At 34.5% G+C, this 17,725-nt stretch overlaps 2 protein-coding genes across 2 annotated transcripts; one reads left to right on the top strand and one right to left on the bottom strand.

Annotated features, from left to right (window-relative positions):
- Positions 1-6,176: 6,176 nt before the first annotated feature.
- LOC111459544 (expansin-like B1) lies at positions 6,177-7,974 on the top strand. Its single transcript, XM_023102497.1, has 4 exons — positions 6,177-6,378; positions 6,471-6,577; positions 7,149-7,463; positions 7,561-7,974. Exons 1-4 carry the CDS (start codon positions 6,243-6,245, stop codon positions 7,759-7,761), a joined length of 759 nt encoding a protein of 252 aa, XP_022958265.1. The 5' UTR covers positions 6,177-6,242; the 3' UTR covers positions 7,762-7,974.
- Positions 7,975-11,688: 3,714 nt separating this feature from the next.
- On the bottom strand, positions 11,689-16,275 carry LOC111459543 (GATA transcription factor 26-like). Its single transcript, XM_023102496.1, has 8 exons — positions 15,766-16,275; positions 14,752-15,114; positions 14,184-14,619; positions 13,409-13,481; positions 13,047-13,150; positions 12,584-12,770; positions 12,374-12,485; positions 11,689-12,223 (listed from the first exon to the last, which is right to left on the bottom strand). The coding sequence occupies exons 1-8, from the start codon at positions 15,803-15,805 to the stop codon at positions 11,931-11,933; spliced, it is 1,608 nt and encodes a 535-aa protein (XP_022958264.1). The 5' UTR covers positions 15,806-16,275; the 3' UTR covers positions 11,689-11,930.
- Positions 16,276-17,725: the final 1,450 nt, after the last annotated feature.

The raw sequence follows: 17,725 nt of genomic DNA, 5'->3' as shown, positions 1-17,725 counted from the left end.
GTTTAGTAAGGTTCATTGTTGGATTAGTTATTAACCTTTAAATCAACTTTAGGATCATTTGAAGTTATTACTTAAAAAAAAAAAAAATATATGAAAAAAAAATTAAGTAGCTCTCTCAATGAAAGACTAAAGGGCTAAGATGGATTTGTGTGAATTGTATACGATGTGATGTTAGTACATATAGAAAGACAGTTATGGTATCGAATGTATGGATATGAATATCATGTTTTATCTTGATAGGTATGGCGACGATTGCTCATATCTGTCACGATCATGAGGAGCTTAAGTGTGAGGCTCGACTCCTCGCCAAATGTGACGAGAATTAACCAAATAAAATACGAAATTTAATATTTTAAATTAAAAAGCTACTTTTTAGATATCAAAAGAGAAAAATACATAACAAGTATGGTGGATAATCATGGTCCCATTCATTTACTTGTCCTATTCACATGATAGATCTTTAGAAATTTAATCGATCAACTATAATCATTATACCGTTTCTTAGACCGTTTTTAGTCTACCAACTTTATGATTGCCAAATTTGTATGGATAGAAAATGGCTGAAAATCTTTCGATTCTTTTTCAAATTTTCGTTTAATTTAACTCAATTTAATTTTGCAACAACTTATGAACCATCTGAACCGAATTCAACTCAACTCAAACCGTACGAATTGGATTGAATTGATCGAGGTTTTTAGGTCATCAAATTTTTTGAACATGTGCAACAAAAACAAATTTTGTAATTCTATCTCAACCGGGCTTCTTATTTTTATGAGGATGCTAGTGGGCAAAGCATCAATTTTTGTAACAGCCCAAGTTTACCACTAACAGATATTATCTATGTTGATCGGTTAACACATCTATTAAAGAGAGATTTTCACACCCTTATAATGAATACTTCGTTCCTCCTTCCAATCTCGATATAGAATCTCACGGAAAAAAGGGGAGGGGAAGGTATGAGGTTCATGATGATGATTAGCATTTGGTTTAATGAATTAATAATAATAAGAATGGACAATCTCCACATACATATTCTATTGGTTTAGGGTTTGTTTAGGCACAAACAATGGAATATAAGGTTAATAGGAGAGTAATGGTTATTAATGTGTTTAATTAACATAAAAGATTAAGCAAATCTTGCAAAAAGTTAGGGCATTACCCAAATCAACCATATACTCATTTCTCCACTCTCTCCAAATTCAGCAAAGGATCCCCTAAGCTTTTGGTAGGAGCTAGGGTTTATGCATTTAGCCTCATCTTCCTTCCCATAACCAAACATAAAAGCCTTTTCTTTTGGACAATCATCATATCCCAACTTTTTACACTTTTTAAATTACTAAAATGCTAACATCATAACCCAATTCCCAATATATTAATACATCAACCACGAATATTAATACATCAAGAACAACGTACATCGTAAAGTTAACCCGAAAAAATTAAGGTTAGATTGGGATGAGTTCATTATTTAACTTAATGAGTCTTAGAACAATTGGTTAGGTCTAAAAAGTCTGTAGACATAAACACTCTACTAAGTAAGTCACGAGAGAATTCGAATCTTTGACCTCTTAACTAATTATATAATAAAGATGAGAGGTCGGCCTTTGATTAATGGAAAAGACAAAAGCAAAGGCACAAAGGAACCAAATCTGTAAATGTGTATATAAATTCAACAGATGAAATCAGCTTATTTTGTTTGTTCTTTTCCTCTTTTTCCCTCAAATATTGGTTTTAATTCAAGTGGGATGGTGCCATTTTCCTAATTAATATTGTATTTCAGTGGAGGGAGTTCATAAAAATTTCTAATATGGTCTGTTACGTATCGGAGTTTGTCTCGCGATTTTAAAATGAGTCTACTAAGAAGAGGTTTCCACACCCTTATAACGAATGCTTCGTTCTCCTCTCTAACCAATGTGGGATCTCACAATCTACCCATTTTGGAGGTCCAACGTCCTCGCTGGTACACTGCTCTGGACTCATTTTAGGGCTTAAAATTTAATATATTTTAAGAGAGAAAATTAAGAATGGGGAGAGAATTTGATGAGTAAGAGGATGAAGCTTATTTTGTATTAAGGGTGTTTATGCCACTAATAATAGCTTTAATCAAAGCAATCCTTAATTAAATGAAAAGATTATTAACTTTACCGAGTAAAGCAAAAGATAATGTTTATTATTAAATAATTCCCATTTGGGAAAATACTTATTTCAAAATGGGAAGAGGGGTCTTCAATACAAAAGGAAAATGAGTGGAACAATTCAAAAAGTAAATAAATTAAACAACACCAAAATATTAGTGGAACAAAATGGGTCGGTCTCGCATTCTTAATATCCATATTCCCACCCCTTTTTTTTTAAATTATTTTTTATTTACCACCGTTAATAACACAGTAAATCCTACGAGTAGACAGATGTTTCCAGACCCTTATCCTTACACCCTTATTCTCATAGGTTTAAAACACGTCTGTTAGGGACCCCTTATCCTTACACCCTTATTCTCATAGGTTTAAAACATGTCTGTTAGGAGCCCTTTATCCTTACACCCTTATCCTCCCGAGTTTAAAACACTTATGTTACGGAGATATTTTCACACCCTTATAAAAAAAGGTTTATGAATTGTCCCGGAGGGCGATTATTTATTAAGAAGATAATGTGTTCGTGTTTTAAATTGAATTGTATAAATTTTGAATTGTGACCAAATGGATATGAAAAGGGTTGGTGGGTATGAGATTCTTAATTAAATTTTGTTGTGGGCTTCAAATTATTGGGAAATTAATTGTATGGAGTGGTCCAAATTAATAAATATTCCATTACCACTTGGGGCCTATAATAAGAACCAAATCTTTATATAATTTATATATATATATATATATATATATACATCCACCATTCAAACTTAACTCTAATTAATTTGGAGGAGAATTAGTTCTCTCAAAATTAGCTATAAATAATTCTTAATCAAGACATTAATATATATATTTAGAGTAATTGTATTGGGCCCAATTCTAGTTTAACGGCCCATAATGTTTAAAGTAAACTGGCCCAACAAAGTTCCTCTTCTAGGGCCCAATTAGGAAAATTAATTCTCTATAATTAATCAATTTTTTTTATGTCAAAAATCTATAAAATAATTCCATTCCTTTATTTATTTATTTTTTTTCTTTTATGAGATCACGACCTCCCCCTAGCGCCCACAGCTAGTAGATATTGTACGCTTTGACTTTTTACACATTGCAGAGGAAAATTCCATTCCCCTCTTTAACAAATGTGAGATCTCATAATTTACTCCGTTGGGCCCACTGTCCTTGCTAGCATGATACCATTTGTAACAGTTTAAATCCATCGCTAGTAGATATTGTTCGTTTTTGCTCGTTACTCAGTCTCACGGTTTTGAAGTATGTCTACTAGTAAAAGATTTTCACACCCTTATAAGAAATGTTTCGTTTCTTTCTCCAACTGATGCGGGATCTCACTCGATCCCTCTTCTTCATTTCCCGTACAGATATAAGATTTTATTGTAATGATCGTTGAAAGTCTAGAGGTTTCTTATCCAACATACCAGTCATTGTTGGTTGGTGGGTATGCAATTGTTTAAGCTTTTCTTAAGTTTGATACCACATTATTGTAGCTCCCACCAACAACATAGGCCTTCTTCTTTACAAGTGTAGAGAAGGATATACCCAAATATAAACCCTACACTTGTAAGCACATCCTTTATACAATTATATTGGTTGTAGGGTCAAGAAGGTGACCCAACCTCCCTTATTCATTTCTCTCTATACATACTCACAATCATTTACACAACTTCTTCTTCATTTTTCTAACCCTATAGTTTTAATTCATTTACTTTAATTTTAGATGTTATCTTAGGGTAATTACTTTATTAATACCGGAGGTTCTCAAAACGTAATTTAATTGGATTTGAAACTTTGTGAACGAAGTAGTGTTTGGCTCGTAAGTCGGATTTGTAGAGCTAAAAAAAAAAAAAACTAAAAATGAAGAGTGTTAAATAACTGACTGTTTTGATTGAGTTATACACTTATTTAAGTTTAAATAAATGAAAATTATATAAATTGGTTGATTCATACATTTTCCAAAAATTAGATTGGATTGAACCGAATCCACCAAATTTATTGTTAATTTTAAAATATACATTTTGTTTACCGTACAATTATATATATATATATATATATATATATATTCCAACCACCCTTAAAATAATTTTAATTATGGAGAAGGTAATTTTTCAAAATATATATTGAGAGGGGAATTTTAATTAAATCGTTGAAAATAAGTAAATATGTATTTTACTTTATAAAAAGCAAAAATTTAAATAAAGAATTTGAATAACTCGAACCAACCCAACCCAAAAATTTTAAGATTGGGTTGGATTCTGTAACGACACAAATCCACCACTAATAGATATTGTCCTCTTTGGGCTTTTCCTTCCGAGCTTCCCCTCAAGGCTTTAAAACGCATCTGCTAAGCGAATGTTTCAACACCTTTGTAAATGATGTTTTGTTCTCCTCCCCAACTAACGTGTAACATCATAGATTCGATTATTTGGGTCGAAAAATTTACAATCAAACCAATTAAATTAGATCTAACAAATATCTAAACTTTGTGTCTACTGTCGAAAAATACAAAACTCAAAGTTTAAAATGAACGTAAATTAAACGTACATTTCAATTTTATATATAATAAATTAGTCCATCTTAAAAAAATTTAAGAATGTCCGGCGAGCTATTGTCTTTTTTTATTTGACTTCCTTTCTTGTGGAATAAAAACAGGTGAACGTCTAAGATTTCCAACAAGCACAATGTTTTTAGTTTTGTTTTTGTTTCTTCCAAATTGTGTAGCAGGCAGCCACAAGGTCTCATGATGATGAAATCTTGACGAAGAACAAAAGATCTGTAATGAAGATTATAAACTATTTATATTCTCTCCCACTATTATTTGATATAATTCTATTATGAATCTCAAATTAATAATATATGATAATTGATGTCTTATCAACTCAACTGAACTATGTTTAAATTGGTATCGATCGATTCTTGATATTAGAATAAAACAAAACTTCAACCCATTGCTTAATTAGATTATTTGAATTATGGGTCAGTGCATTACAACCCAACACAAAGCGATGGCTCTTTGGTGGGTGCATGCTAATCCATTTGGCTACTTAGCAATGACCTTAAATTAGTCTTTGAAAATATATAATCATTGCATCATCACACTATTTTATTTTGCTAACCCTACTCCTAGCTCACTTTTGCATAAAATAGTACGAGTGTTGATGTGTACGAGACACGACCATGAAAATAATGAAAACAAAAAAGTTATTTAATTAGACCATCTACTCGAGATTTTCAAGTATATTACAACACAGTTATTAAAGGAATTGATATTAAGATTAGTTTTTAATAACCTACATCAACTTGAACATAATTTAACCGGATAAAACATATATTTTCGCATAAGATCAAAGGTTGGAATCTCTCTACACGTATGTTGTTGAACTAAAATAAGATTAACTCGACTATATTAATATTTTCAAAATTTAAGTAAAGTAAATGATTCGATACCGATATTTTCGTATTATAAGTTCAAATCCTCACCTAAGTGGAGTGTTAAGAAAGAAAGTAAATTGAATCTCCCCCAACTCTTTTCAAACCCAAGTCCAACTTTTTGTGCCTTATGTTTTATTGGGCAATGGTGGGATTCTGCATCAGCTGATGTTTGCTAAGCTTGGTTGTGAGAGAGAAGAAGAAATTGGTCCAATATTGATTTGATATCAATGAAAATAACTTAGCCGCCACGAGGCTGCCAATTTAAAAGTGCATATCCACTTCATTTAGATCAATTAAGTAAACCCATTTCTTATTATCATTTATAAATGTCGGTAATCGTTCGAATTTCAAAACGTTCTTTGAACTAGAAAAATTAAGGAATTTCCTTTGAGAATGATATGAAATACTCAAATACTGCTCGTAACGGATAAGTGGACTATGACCTTGACTCGGAATTTATGCTTATTGATAATTTTTAGAAGCACTTTGATTGGGGTTTTGGTAATGGGATTCTCCCAAACCCCTTGAGTGTAAGCAGCCATTAGGCTCAGCAACTTCCTACCCATCTCTCCAACAAAAGTTGGCTATAAATAAAGCGTTTCTCAACCCAAATGTTCCCAACAATCTCATCTTTTCTCCTCTTGTTCTAAGTGTTTTCATTTGGTTTTGAGGCGAATGGAGGTGTCAGTTAAATGTGGGTTATTTGGGTGCCTCTTGGTTGTGCTCGTGCCTGCGCTGTGCTACTCTCAAGACACTTTTGTCGCCTCTAGAGCCACTTATTATGGCAGCCCTGATTGCTATGGGACACCATGTATGCTAATTTCAAGTCTTTGTCTTGTTTTACCTTAATTTTGGTTAAGGTTTTTGACTAAATGTGAGAGATTTTTATGCTTTTTTGCTCAGCTGGGGCTTGTGGATTTGGTGAATTCGGTAGGACTGTCAATAATGGGAATGTCGCTGCAGTTTCCTATCTCTTTAGGAATGGCTCTGGCTGTGGTGCATGCTACCAGGTATATTCACTTTAAATAATGATTACACCCACTTCAACCCGCTTTTGTAACGGTCCAAACCCACCGCTAGTATATATATATATATTTTTTTTTAGACTTCCTTTTGCGGGCTTCCCCCGAAAGTTTTTAAAACGTCTGTTAGGGAAAGATTTCTACACCCTTTTAAAAAATGCTTCATTCTCCTCCCAATTCAGGTGGGACCTTAAAGTTCACCCATCAGAGCTAGTGTCCTCACCGGCATTTCGTTCCTCTCTCCAACCGATGTGAGACCTCACAATCCACTCCCTTTCGGGGCCAGCGTACTCGTTGGCACATCGCCCAGTGTCTGGCTCTAATATCATTTGTAACCGCCCAAATCCACCGCTAGCAAATATTGCCCATTTTGACTCGTTATGTATTGTCGTTAACCTCACGATTTTAAAAGGAATGTTTCGTTTCTCTCTCAAACCCAGGTGTGATCTCATATTGTCACTTTTTTAAATAACCCACTTGCTAATTAACTATTAGTATTGATTCTTCCCCTATGTTCAATAATATTTAATTAACGTGTAGTTTAATGTTAATGATTCAGGTTAGGTGCACCAATCCAACTTATTGCAGTGAGAATGGAGCCTATGTAGTGGTGACTGACCATGGTGAAGGGGATTACACTGACTTTATCATGAGCCCAAGAGCTTATGCAAATTTAGCACATCCAAACACAGCCTTAGAATTGTTCTCTAATGGTGTGGTTGATGTAGAATTCAGAAGGGTTTCATGTCGATACCCTAATTACAACACGGTCAAATTTAAGGTCCATGAGCATAGCCGATACCCCGACTACTTAGCCATTATCCTCATCTATGTGTCGGGCAAAAACGACATCTCTGCCGTTGAAGTGTGGCAGGTTTGTTCATCTCATCCAAACTTATAATTGATAAAAAAAATCTAAACTTTTATCGATCGTTGTTCGTAATTAAAGTTTCGGGTGTGGTTTGATGCAGGAGGATTGCAAGGAATGGAAGGGGATGAGGAGAGCACATGGAGCTGTATGGGACATGGCAAACCCACCAAAAGGAGACCTAAAGTTGAGGTTTCAAGTGAGTGGAAGTGTAGGGTATGGAAGGTGGGTGGTGGCAAGCAATGGCCTCCCAAGCTATTGGAGGGCAGGAGTTGCTTATGACACAGATATTCACCTCTTTTAATAAGGGCTACATGCATTTCTACTTAATTACAACGCTCTTAAGTGCTTGTGTTTAGTGTATTATTATGCAAATCAAACTAGGAAGGTTAATATTAAAGTTGTGATTTTGATTTTGATTGTTATAGTTTGTGGGTATTGGTAGTGGTTGAGTGGTGCAATATAATATATTGTTGGGTTTGTTGTAATGCCCAATTATGTGATTTGTGTCGTAAAAGGAATTATGAATAAAAGTTCGTTTTTGTTTATGGATCTATCTTTTCGTTTTTGTTTTGACTGTGATTTTGATACATGTTTTGTCTATGTGTAACTAGATCAGGTTAAATGAAAAGTTCGATAGAATATAAAATATTTATCTATATATTGTAATAGCTTTGACCCGTTATGTATTATCGTAGCCTCACGATTTTAAAACATGTTTACTAAAGAGGGGTTTTCACGCCCTTATAAGAAATGTTTCGTTCCTCTCTCCAACCGAGGTGGAATCTCACCTAATTAATTTATATTTTTTTATAAATTGAAGGGTCTATCAGCTTTTCATCAATTTATATTTTTATATATATTGACGAATGTGTCAGCAATCAACTCCGATAATATCTAGCTTCCCAATTGATAAGCACTTCCTTCTCCTAGATCTTTTTATAAATATTTTTAAAATATTTTTGAAAAATTAGTTAAAATATTAGAGACCTCATTTTAACAATTTCATTAAAAAAAAATTAACGGTAAATATCTTAACTTCTTAATATAATAAAGAGATTAGGAAAAATAAAAATAAATAATTTGAAATTTTGTGAATAAATATTAGAAATTAGAAAAAAAGAAGTACCGCGTCGAATTTCAGGATGGTCGTTAATTTCAACAGAATGGCGGGAAAGCCCTAAAACGCTTAACGGTTCCTTTCAAATCCCCCAATCTCGATCAGTCCCTTCTCCAATTCGACCAACTAAAGTTCTTATTTTTCTTTTAATTTTCGGGGATCGGTATCACTATGCTACGAATTTTACGGAGATTCGAATTGAGCTACGATCAGCACGGCGCCGCCGCTCGACCGGGCGGTGATTGGCGTCGAACGAGGTCCGAGGAGCGGCGATATGAATGGCCGCTTGATCGAAGATTCAAAATGGGCCCTATATGAAATTATCTAGGTAAGATTGATGAAAATTGAGGTGCGATATGGTTTGTTGCTGTAGTTGGAGTTCTTAGGAATTAGGGCTCCCAGTTTGAACTGATTTTTTTGGGTTTGCGGGAGTAAATTCAATCGGAAGAAGGATTCGATTGAAATTTTTTCGAGTTTTCGGTAGTAAATTCAATTTACAGAAGGATTCGACTGATTCTGAGTATGCAGGTTTAGATTAGTGGTAATTCTGGTTGAGACTTGCGAACTGAAGGGAATTAAGATTGGTAAGTTCCTGATTTGCTTAAAAGTATTCTTGAAATAGAAATTCTGACTAATTTCCTATGTTTTATGACAGATATTTTAAACTTTTCATTTTTATTTCTTTTATTTTACTCATTTTATTTTTATGTTAGTTATTTTTATATGCTCTTATCTTTTTCGATTTGTACTGTGAGATTTTTCACTCTCACTTTTCTGTAAACCAGAAGTTCTTCTTTCTTAGAGATTTCAATTTGAGAATACAAATAATTGGGATTCATAAGAGAGGTTTGTTGCACACAAAGCCTCTCGAAGGATCGAAACATTCCTTATAAGGACGTGGAATCCTCTCCCTACAAGGTTTTTGTATTTCCTCTGCATATCGATAGTGTTTTCTTCTGTTTTTTTGAGCAGCTGTTCTAGGCTCCTCCTTTTCTGGAAACAAGGGTAGAATTTCCATTGACATCCTCTTTGCTTATTATCGTGTATGGAAGTTCTAAATGATGAGGTAGAGATTTATTAGATAATCTTGTTTCTTGTATTGCAAATATTGCCAATGAACATATTCTGAAAACGCAGAACCGGAGATTTGAGAATCTTGTAAATTTTTAGATAGAGATTAAGGTGCTTACTCATCGTGTGTGTATATATATATTGGTGTAATAAACTGAGCTTTCATTGAGAAAAATGAAAGAATGTACAAGAGCTTAAAAAATGGACAATCTCAAGCTATAATGACGGACTGCAATTAAAGAGAATTTACAAATATTGTTCTGTATTTAGTCATTGTTCTGTCTGGAGTTTGTATGTATTGAGATGGAGATTCTTAGATCATTGCAAATATTGTCAATGAACTTGCTCTGCAAACCCAGAAAGGAGAGATTTGTGTATGGTGCGAATTGTTGGATACAGATTATTTTGTTTGCTTATTGTCCTGTATGGAGCTTGTAAGTGGTGAGCTAAAGATTCTTCGAGTTATGTTGTTTCCTGTGCAAATATTTTTCAATGAACTTATTTTGCAGATTTGAGTATTTTGTAAATGGTTAGATAAAGGTTATCTTGTTTGCTCATTGCCTTGTATGTAGCTTGTAAAGTGGAGAGATAAAAGGATTCTTATATTGTGTTGTTTCTCTTCGGTGCAGATATTCTCAATGGACTTGTTGTTGTTAAGGGCCAAACCCACCGCTAGTAGATATTGTTCTATTTGGGTTTTTCTTTTCAGACTTCTCCTCAAAGTTTTTAAAATGCGTTTGATAGGGAAAAATTTTCACACTCTTATAAAGAATGTTTTGTTCCCCTCCTCAACCGATGTGGGATCTCACAATCCATCTCCTTTCGGGGCCAGCGTCCTCGCTGACACTTGTTCCCTTCTCCAATCAATGTGAAACCCCCAAATCCACTCCTCTTCGGGGCCAAACGTCCATGCTGGTACACTACCTTATGTCCACCTCTCTTCAAGGCTCAACCTTCTCGTTGGCACATCGCCCGGTGTCTGGCTCAATATCATTTGTAACAACCCAAGACCATCGCTAGCAGATATTGTCTTCTTTGGGCTTTTCCTTTCGGGCTTCCTCTCAAGGTTTTCAAAATGTGGAAAAGGTTTCCACACTCTTATAAAGAATGTATCCTTTTCCTCCTTATCTGATGTGGGATCTCACATGGTTCTAAAACCCAAAAGGAAAGATTTGTGTATGTTATGGTATGGCTTCATCTTGGTTTCTTTTGATGTCATTTATGAAGTTAATAGTGAATGAAGAGTCATTTTAGTTCTTGGGGTATCTTTAAGACTTGTGCAGGTCCTAAACAGACATAACTAAGAAAAGGATAGCTTATGAAGAAAGCAATTGCGGAAATCTTTTTGACTTTTTTGAGATGACAAACTTGACTTGTTCCTATCTTGTTGTATTAGTTTCAATGGGTGCCTTGTGAGTGTCAAAATCACAGCCTACCCCCCACCACATCATCCATCACTATTTCTTCACAATCTCCCTTTAGAGAAGGAAAAGACTGCTAGTAGCTTCTAGGGTACACAGCTTTTTCAAATCAGCCTGCCCTGTGTCACGGTCATACTTGTCCAGGGCATGTTGCCCATGGCCGCATGCCCATGACAAGCCAAACCCTTGTCATGTCTTTTCATTCTAGTGTTTTTCCCTTTGTAATTCTAAAGCGTATGACACCTCAAAAATATCATGTCTACGCCTGCCAGAACTAAAATGGCCCAGAATGTACTATAGGGGGATATGACTAGTCGTCAACTTCTCCCTACCCAAGGTTATATATGCTAAGCCGTTGTTATCTTTCTCTTGCTTGCTTATATAACGTCTCTTTCTAAAATCTCTCTTTCTCAAATCTCTCTCTCCTCGTTTTCTAAAACCTTCTTTTAAAACCGAGGCTAGAGGCTTGACCGTACGTCGCTTGGCCGTAGGCGACGCAAGAACAAATAGGCTCAACTCACTTGTCGCTGGAAAGTGAGTGCCGCACAATCGCTAGTCCGCTGCCTTCGAAAGCGCGATTGTGTCACCCTGCATACAAAGATCTTGTAACTATCAATTCTTCAATACATAATATTCAAGCATATATATATATATGTTACAAATCTTGTGTTAACCTATACAAAATTTTCACCCATATTCATGGTTCCATCATTCAAACTTCAAAGGGTGAATCGAAAAACGAAAGATGCCATTCGACCTTTACCGACTTTTCTTTTACAACAAAAAACATGCGAGTCCCGGCCATAGCTATTAGCTAATAGCAGCAGCAGGCACAGTGGTTATGAATGGAAAATACAGTTGTTAGTGATGTACAAGATTTGGGTGAACCGAGCTACTACATGTGCTGGCCTGCCTACCACCCGTACGAGAGGTCGGGTGAAGGAGCTCGGCCTGTGGGAATGAATTATTTGATCGCACATCGAGCAATAGGTCTTGATCCGAACTTCTTTCGATGAATTGTAAATATTCAAAGCTTCCATCAGTAGGCAAGGCAAACAAGCTTCTAGGACTGAAACAAGACCCATCATTCTCTCCAGGATTCTTATTTTCCTTCATCACCAACCTTTTGGGACTCTTCATGATAGTCTTTACCTCTGAAGATGGAAAATATTTACTCAGTACGGTTGAAAAGAATTTAAACACGACAGCATTATATGGAATAAAGAGAAGAAACAAGTATTATCATCCTGCAAACCGAGAAGAATAGCATTTTAATTTTACCATACAAAGAATTTTCTGTTTACCAGGAACATTTTGATTGTAGCTCTCGCGCAATCGCTTCACATTCATGAAGTTACTCGACACAGACGTGTTGGCGTTGGAAAGAAAAGATCCTTCGCCATCATTTTTACGTTTCTGCAGGCACATTATATTCAGTGAAGATGCATATTTAAAATTTTCTTCCCCACATTCTCATCAAACAAAAACCAAATCACAGTAAAATCAGCCCGAACCTTCAGTTGATGATAGCGTTCGACCCATTTGGATTTCGAAGAGTTACATAGTACAAGCCTTTTCAGAGTCGTGCAATCTTCGATCATAGTCCCAAGGAAGGAAGCGTCGAAAACACCCTCCCTAAGTAGTTGTTGGAAAGAAGTTAAACTCTCCTTGAAATAGGGGCTATCAAACATGCTCTTGAGGCTGCAAATAAAACATCACAAGCATCCATCAAACATGCTCTTTAGTACTGCACTCTATCAAACTCAAATCAAACATTAACTATGCAATAACATCCTCTGAATCGTTCATATTATGGAGCGATTGCAAGTCGTTGACACGGTAAGATAATATAGGGAATCCATACTTTTTGCACACATGGGGCACCATGTTGCCCTCTTGAGCTAATTCTTTTTCTTTTCCCTGTGTGTGGTGATGTGTTTTGTAGGGAGGAACAGAAGAAAATTGATTGATTCTTACGTCTCCGGAAGCTCAGCAATATCGATCTGTGGTAGATACTTCATTAACTGCTGCTGTTCTTCATTTGTAAGTTGTTTCACAAACTCTCCGAAGTTTATAATGTCCTAGAAGCAAAAACAAAGTATATTTCCACTAAGAACGAAATGCTCAAGCATTAGGAAAGATCATTCAGTAACAAAAAGGAAAGGCACCACAAGCTTAGTTTATCATCAGATTGAATTCTATCCTTTTTCGGTATAAGCAGTCATCAAGTAATGATATTAACAAAAACACGAGTGACGCGCAATCTTGGAATCATAACACCTAAGCTTAAAGTTTCTTTTCTAATGGAATCGAGCAAGATGATAAAAGACGCAACTTACATTTATATCTACGTCGCATAAAGGCGAGTTATGGCTTCCAAGAATTTGTGCACTTTCATGATGAGAGTCGTCCCTGCAATTTCAAGTGAAAAAAATGGTGATTGTTTTTTGTCTCCAATGTTTGCGGTAACAAATTTACACTAGTTTCCTAATATATTTGTAACAACTCAAGCCCACTGCTAGCAGGTATGCCAACGAGGACGCTAGGTCCCGAAGGAGGGAGATTGTGAGATCTCACATCGATTGGAAAGAGGAACGTAACATTCCTGATAAGGGTGTTGAAACCTCTCCCTAGTAGACGTGTTTTAGAAACCTTGAAGGGAAGCCCAAATGAGAAAACCCAAAGAGGACAATATTTGTTAGCTGGGAACCGAAAGCTTGGGTTGTTACAATATTTGACACTCTTAGCCACATCTTTTTAGCCTTAACTAGGCCTGATGAATGAAACAATGCCCTTTTGTAGGACTATTGAGCACCTATATAGGACGAAGTAAATTTATTTTTTCTTTGTAAACAACTATAGCCAAACGAGCAGACCACGCTCAGACCGATAAGCGTGTCATATCTTGCAAAATTACACTGGAGCCATGATGGATTCTCTCTCCTATCAGTGTTTTCAAGATGAAATAGAGCAGGGACAGTCCATTATTTGCATCTCACATACTTAAATTGTCTTCCTTGGTTTTCTTTTCAACATAATTTCGTTGAGATTTTCACATCGATCGATATAATAAAAACAGGGAAATTTCAATTTTGTAAAGTAGATTGGACAAACCTTTTAATTTGTACTTGTTGTACCCCTGATCCAGAAGGATTCTTCATCTTTCCAATCCTAGATGGTGGAAAATTCATGCCCTTGTTTTCACTACATACAAGAACAGTAGCAGAATGGGGGGAATAGACCTCATTTACCAAGTATTGCTTGTGATCAACTGAAACCGAGCTAGCCTCAGACTCCTCTTCTCGAGCTATTGAGCTCGGATGCCTAATGAGAATGCTTCCATGGCCTATCTCAACAGAGACCATAGGTTTTTCACTCTCAAAAAGCAGATCCTCCTCAGAAGCTTCAGAGAAATAGGAAGATCTCTGCTCACATAAAATACCATATAGATCTTTAGTTAGTTTCTCGACCGGGGATTGCTTTGGACGATTCACACAGGTCCTCTTTCTCGAAGGCACCATGGCCTCCCACACTATCGACTGAGCTGGACCTTAAGATGGCCAAATGCAGGTTACAGTCAGAGATAGGATTATATAGCTCTTTCACAAACATGAATAATAGAACTAAAATGATGCAAGGATGAAAAATGAAAGCTATCATAATGTTTCTAAGTTCTACTAACCTGTCAAGTCACTTGCATCAGCACTGCTGAAATGAGCACAGCTCTCAGGATTAGATATGGCTGACCCAGAACTGGATCTATTGCTTGTGTCTTCATCCACTACTCTATAGTAACCCTGACTTTGATCGGGAATCGTCCACCCAATCGATCCATCTGCTTGTTGCAGCTTTCTTTTTAGCAGTTTCACTTCTTTGTTTTTATTTATTGAAATGCTCTTAACCCTGTGATTTTCATATTCATCAGGATCAGCTCGAGCATGCAAAGGGGTGTAGTTCACAAGCGTTCCCTTCGTCCTCCATCGGGATCCACATGCGTTGCATAATACTGGTTTATCAGGAGGTCCATTACGCCAAAGAGGCGTGCCTGTTCCAGCACTTGAACATTAGATACTCGGAAATTAAGAGGTATGTACATTACAGAAGATTCATGATGTAATATAACAAAGTATTATTCATCTGATTAAACCAGAATCCTAAAACTTGAATGCTTCAAACAATTGAAGAACCAACATGAAGAACATCAAAACAGCAGCTAACACGAAACCACCAGAACTCACTACAAAAGTCGAATTTAGAAAGCTAGATGATGAATCACACAAGGTTTATCAATGTACTAAATCACAAGTCACCTGCTAAACTGAAAAGATAAGAACATGAATGCTAATTCAGCTCATAATCAATGCTAACTCATGAGAAATGATGCTGCACATTAAGAACAGTCCAGACTTCAGGAAACACATCAGTAAAAATGTTAAGCTTAGGGGATCATTGATAAAATTAAGGAAAACAACATCAGTAATTCAGAGAGCAATATATAGCTTAGATTGAATTTTGTTTTCTTCATAGAGTTCTCTCCTAATTCACAAACCCAATAAGGAATTTACACATTCAAGCAGACAAGAGCATTGGAACAACAAAAGCTTTTAGAAACCAAGCTGAAAATCAACCAAACAAGAAACAGAACAGGAAAAGAAACAACAAAACAAACACACAAAATGGAGGAACAAGAACTCACTTGTAACTCCACAGTGACAGCAAGGTCCATGTTTTCCCATATCACTCTCCCTTCCCCCTTTTTTTTACTTTTTCTTCTTTATTTAAATATACTGTTCAAGTAGAAAAAAGAAAATTCGAAGAAACTTGACTTAAATACCTTATTTATTCACAAGAAAAAAATCAAGAAAATTATGAAATATGAGTGTTTTGTTACAAATCTGTAAGGATACACATCTGGGTATCAAAAAAAAACATGTATAGAACAAACCCAGAAGAGAAAAATTGCAGAAAGAAAGAAAAAGGCAGAAAACCCAGAAGAGTTGTATGTCCAAAAGTCCAAAAAATGAGAGAAAAGAGAGTAAAATGAAGACGAAAGGAAGGAATTGAGAAGGGTTTTTTGGTTAAGAATCAGCGAAATCCAATGGAGAAGAAAAGACCATTAAAGGAATCTAATAAATGGCTGTGGAAAAAGAATGGTGAAATGGTTGGGGGAAGAGGAGAGGGTGGGTTGAAAGAGAGGCCTTGTGACTATGCGCTAAATTCTTTAATTGTTTTTAAATAATAATAATAATAAACAACAAATAAAAAGAAAAAGAAAGGAAAAAGAAAAAGAAATTATTCAGCTTTGCTTTATGTTTTGGTTTACTATTAGAAGAAATTATAAAGTTTAATTTTTTTAATTAAAATATATAATTTAATGTCTAATTGACTGTGGACTTTTTTATTTGCTAAAATTTACAAAACCCCACAAATTTTTTGTTGTTTGTCAAAAATACCCTCAAAATACAGAAAATAAAATATTTAATATGGCTTGGAATTATTCAATTTTATGAGGCCAAAAAAATAGTTTATTTGCCGAAAATAGTTCGTTTTATTTATTTGTTTTACATAAATTGATTAAGACTTCGGGATACGATACGACATGTCGTTTCCTATAGGCATATCACTCTCTCATTTCATTATCCTTTTTTTTTTTAAAGAATTTTGTGAGCGCCTTGGATTTGAGAATTTATATAAATAGAAATTGGATATGGAAAATAATTTTTTTTATCAATAAATTTTGATAAAAAGAATATTATTTTAGTATGTTGTATAAACTTTTCCTAAATTATTAACAAAATAATAATAATAATAAGAGATCTATAAGGAAATTAATGAAACCAAATGATTTTTAAAAAATAAATAATAAATAATGGGTTTTTTAAAAAATTAAAAAATAAAAATAAATTATGGGTTTTTTTTACCATCCCTCCTTTTGTAATAAAAAAAAAATTCTTTTTTTTTTACATTACTAAAAGTCTATATTTATATATTTTGGCCATAAAAAATGGTTTTTTTTTTTTTTTTGTACATTATTACCATTGATTATAAAAGGCATTGGGTTATGTGCAAATGTGTTCATTTGTTGTACTATAAAGTGTATAATTATATATTTTGGCCATAAATTCTCTCTATATACCAATATAATTGTTTCTCTCTCCCCTCTTAGAGAGAGAAAGGATGTCTAATCAAAGCTTGAGTGGGCACATGGTATGAGATAATGTATATTATTCCTTAATTATATTTCAAGGTATATTTGATTTTCAACCAAAAAAAAAACTTAGATCTAAATGGGTGGTGGTTAAAATTATTCATCATTTTAATTCTTATGCTTTTATATGCTTGAATTTAATTGGGTCGATTTTAAATTGATTTTAAATATGGATTGTTAAAATCAATTTTTAAAAAATCAAAAGTTATTTTTTCAAACCTAAATTGTTTGCATGATTTTTTATTTTTAAAAAATGGGTAGTGATTGAATTATTAAAAAAAAGAAAGGAGTGGATTGTTAAGAAGTAATTGACTAATTGATCAATTAATTAAATTGAATCAAATAAGAATATTCATTAATATAAACAGCTTGCAAACAATGGAGTTGAAATTTTCAACTTGACCCTGTTAAGCTTTGTTCATTAATTAACATAATCAAATATTAGTTT

Source organism: Cucurbita moschata, unplaced genomic scaffold (assembly GCF_002738365.1).
Source record: "Cucurbita moschata cultivar Rifu unplaced genomic scaffold, Cmos_1.0 Cmo_Scf00022, whole genome shotgun sequence".
NCBI lineage: Eukaryota > Viridiplantae > Streptophyta > Magnoliopsida > Cucurbitales > Cucurbitaceae > Cucurbita > Cucurbita moschata.
The sequence above is the reverse complement of the archived record's forward strand: the minus strand, read 5'-3'. Positions and strand labels throughout refer to the sequence as shown.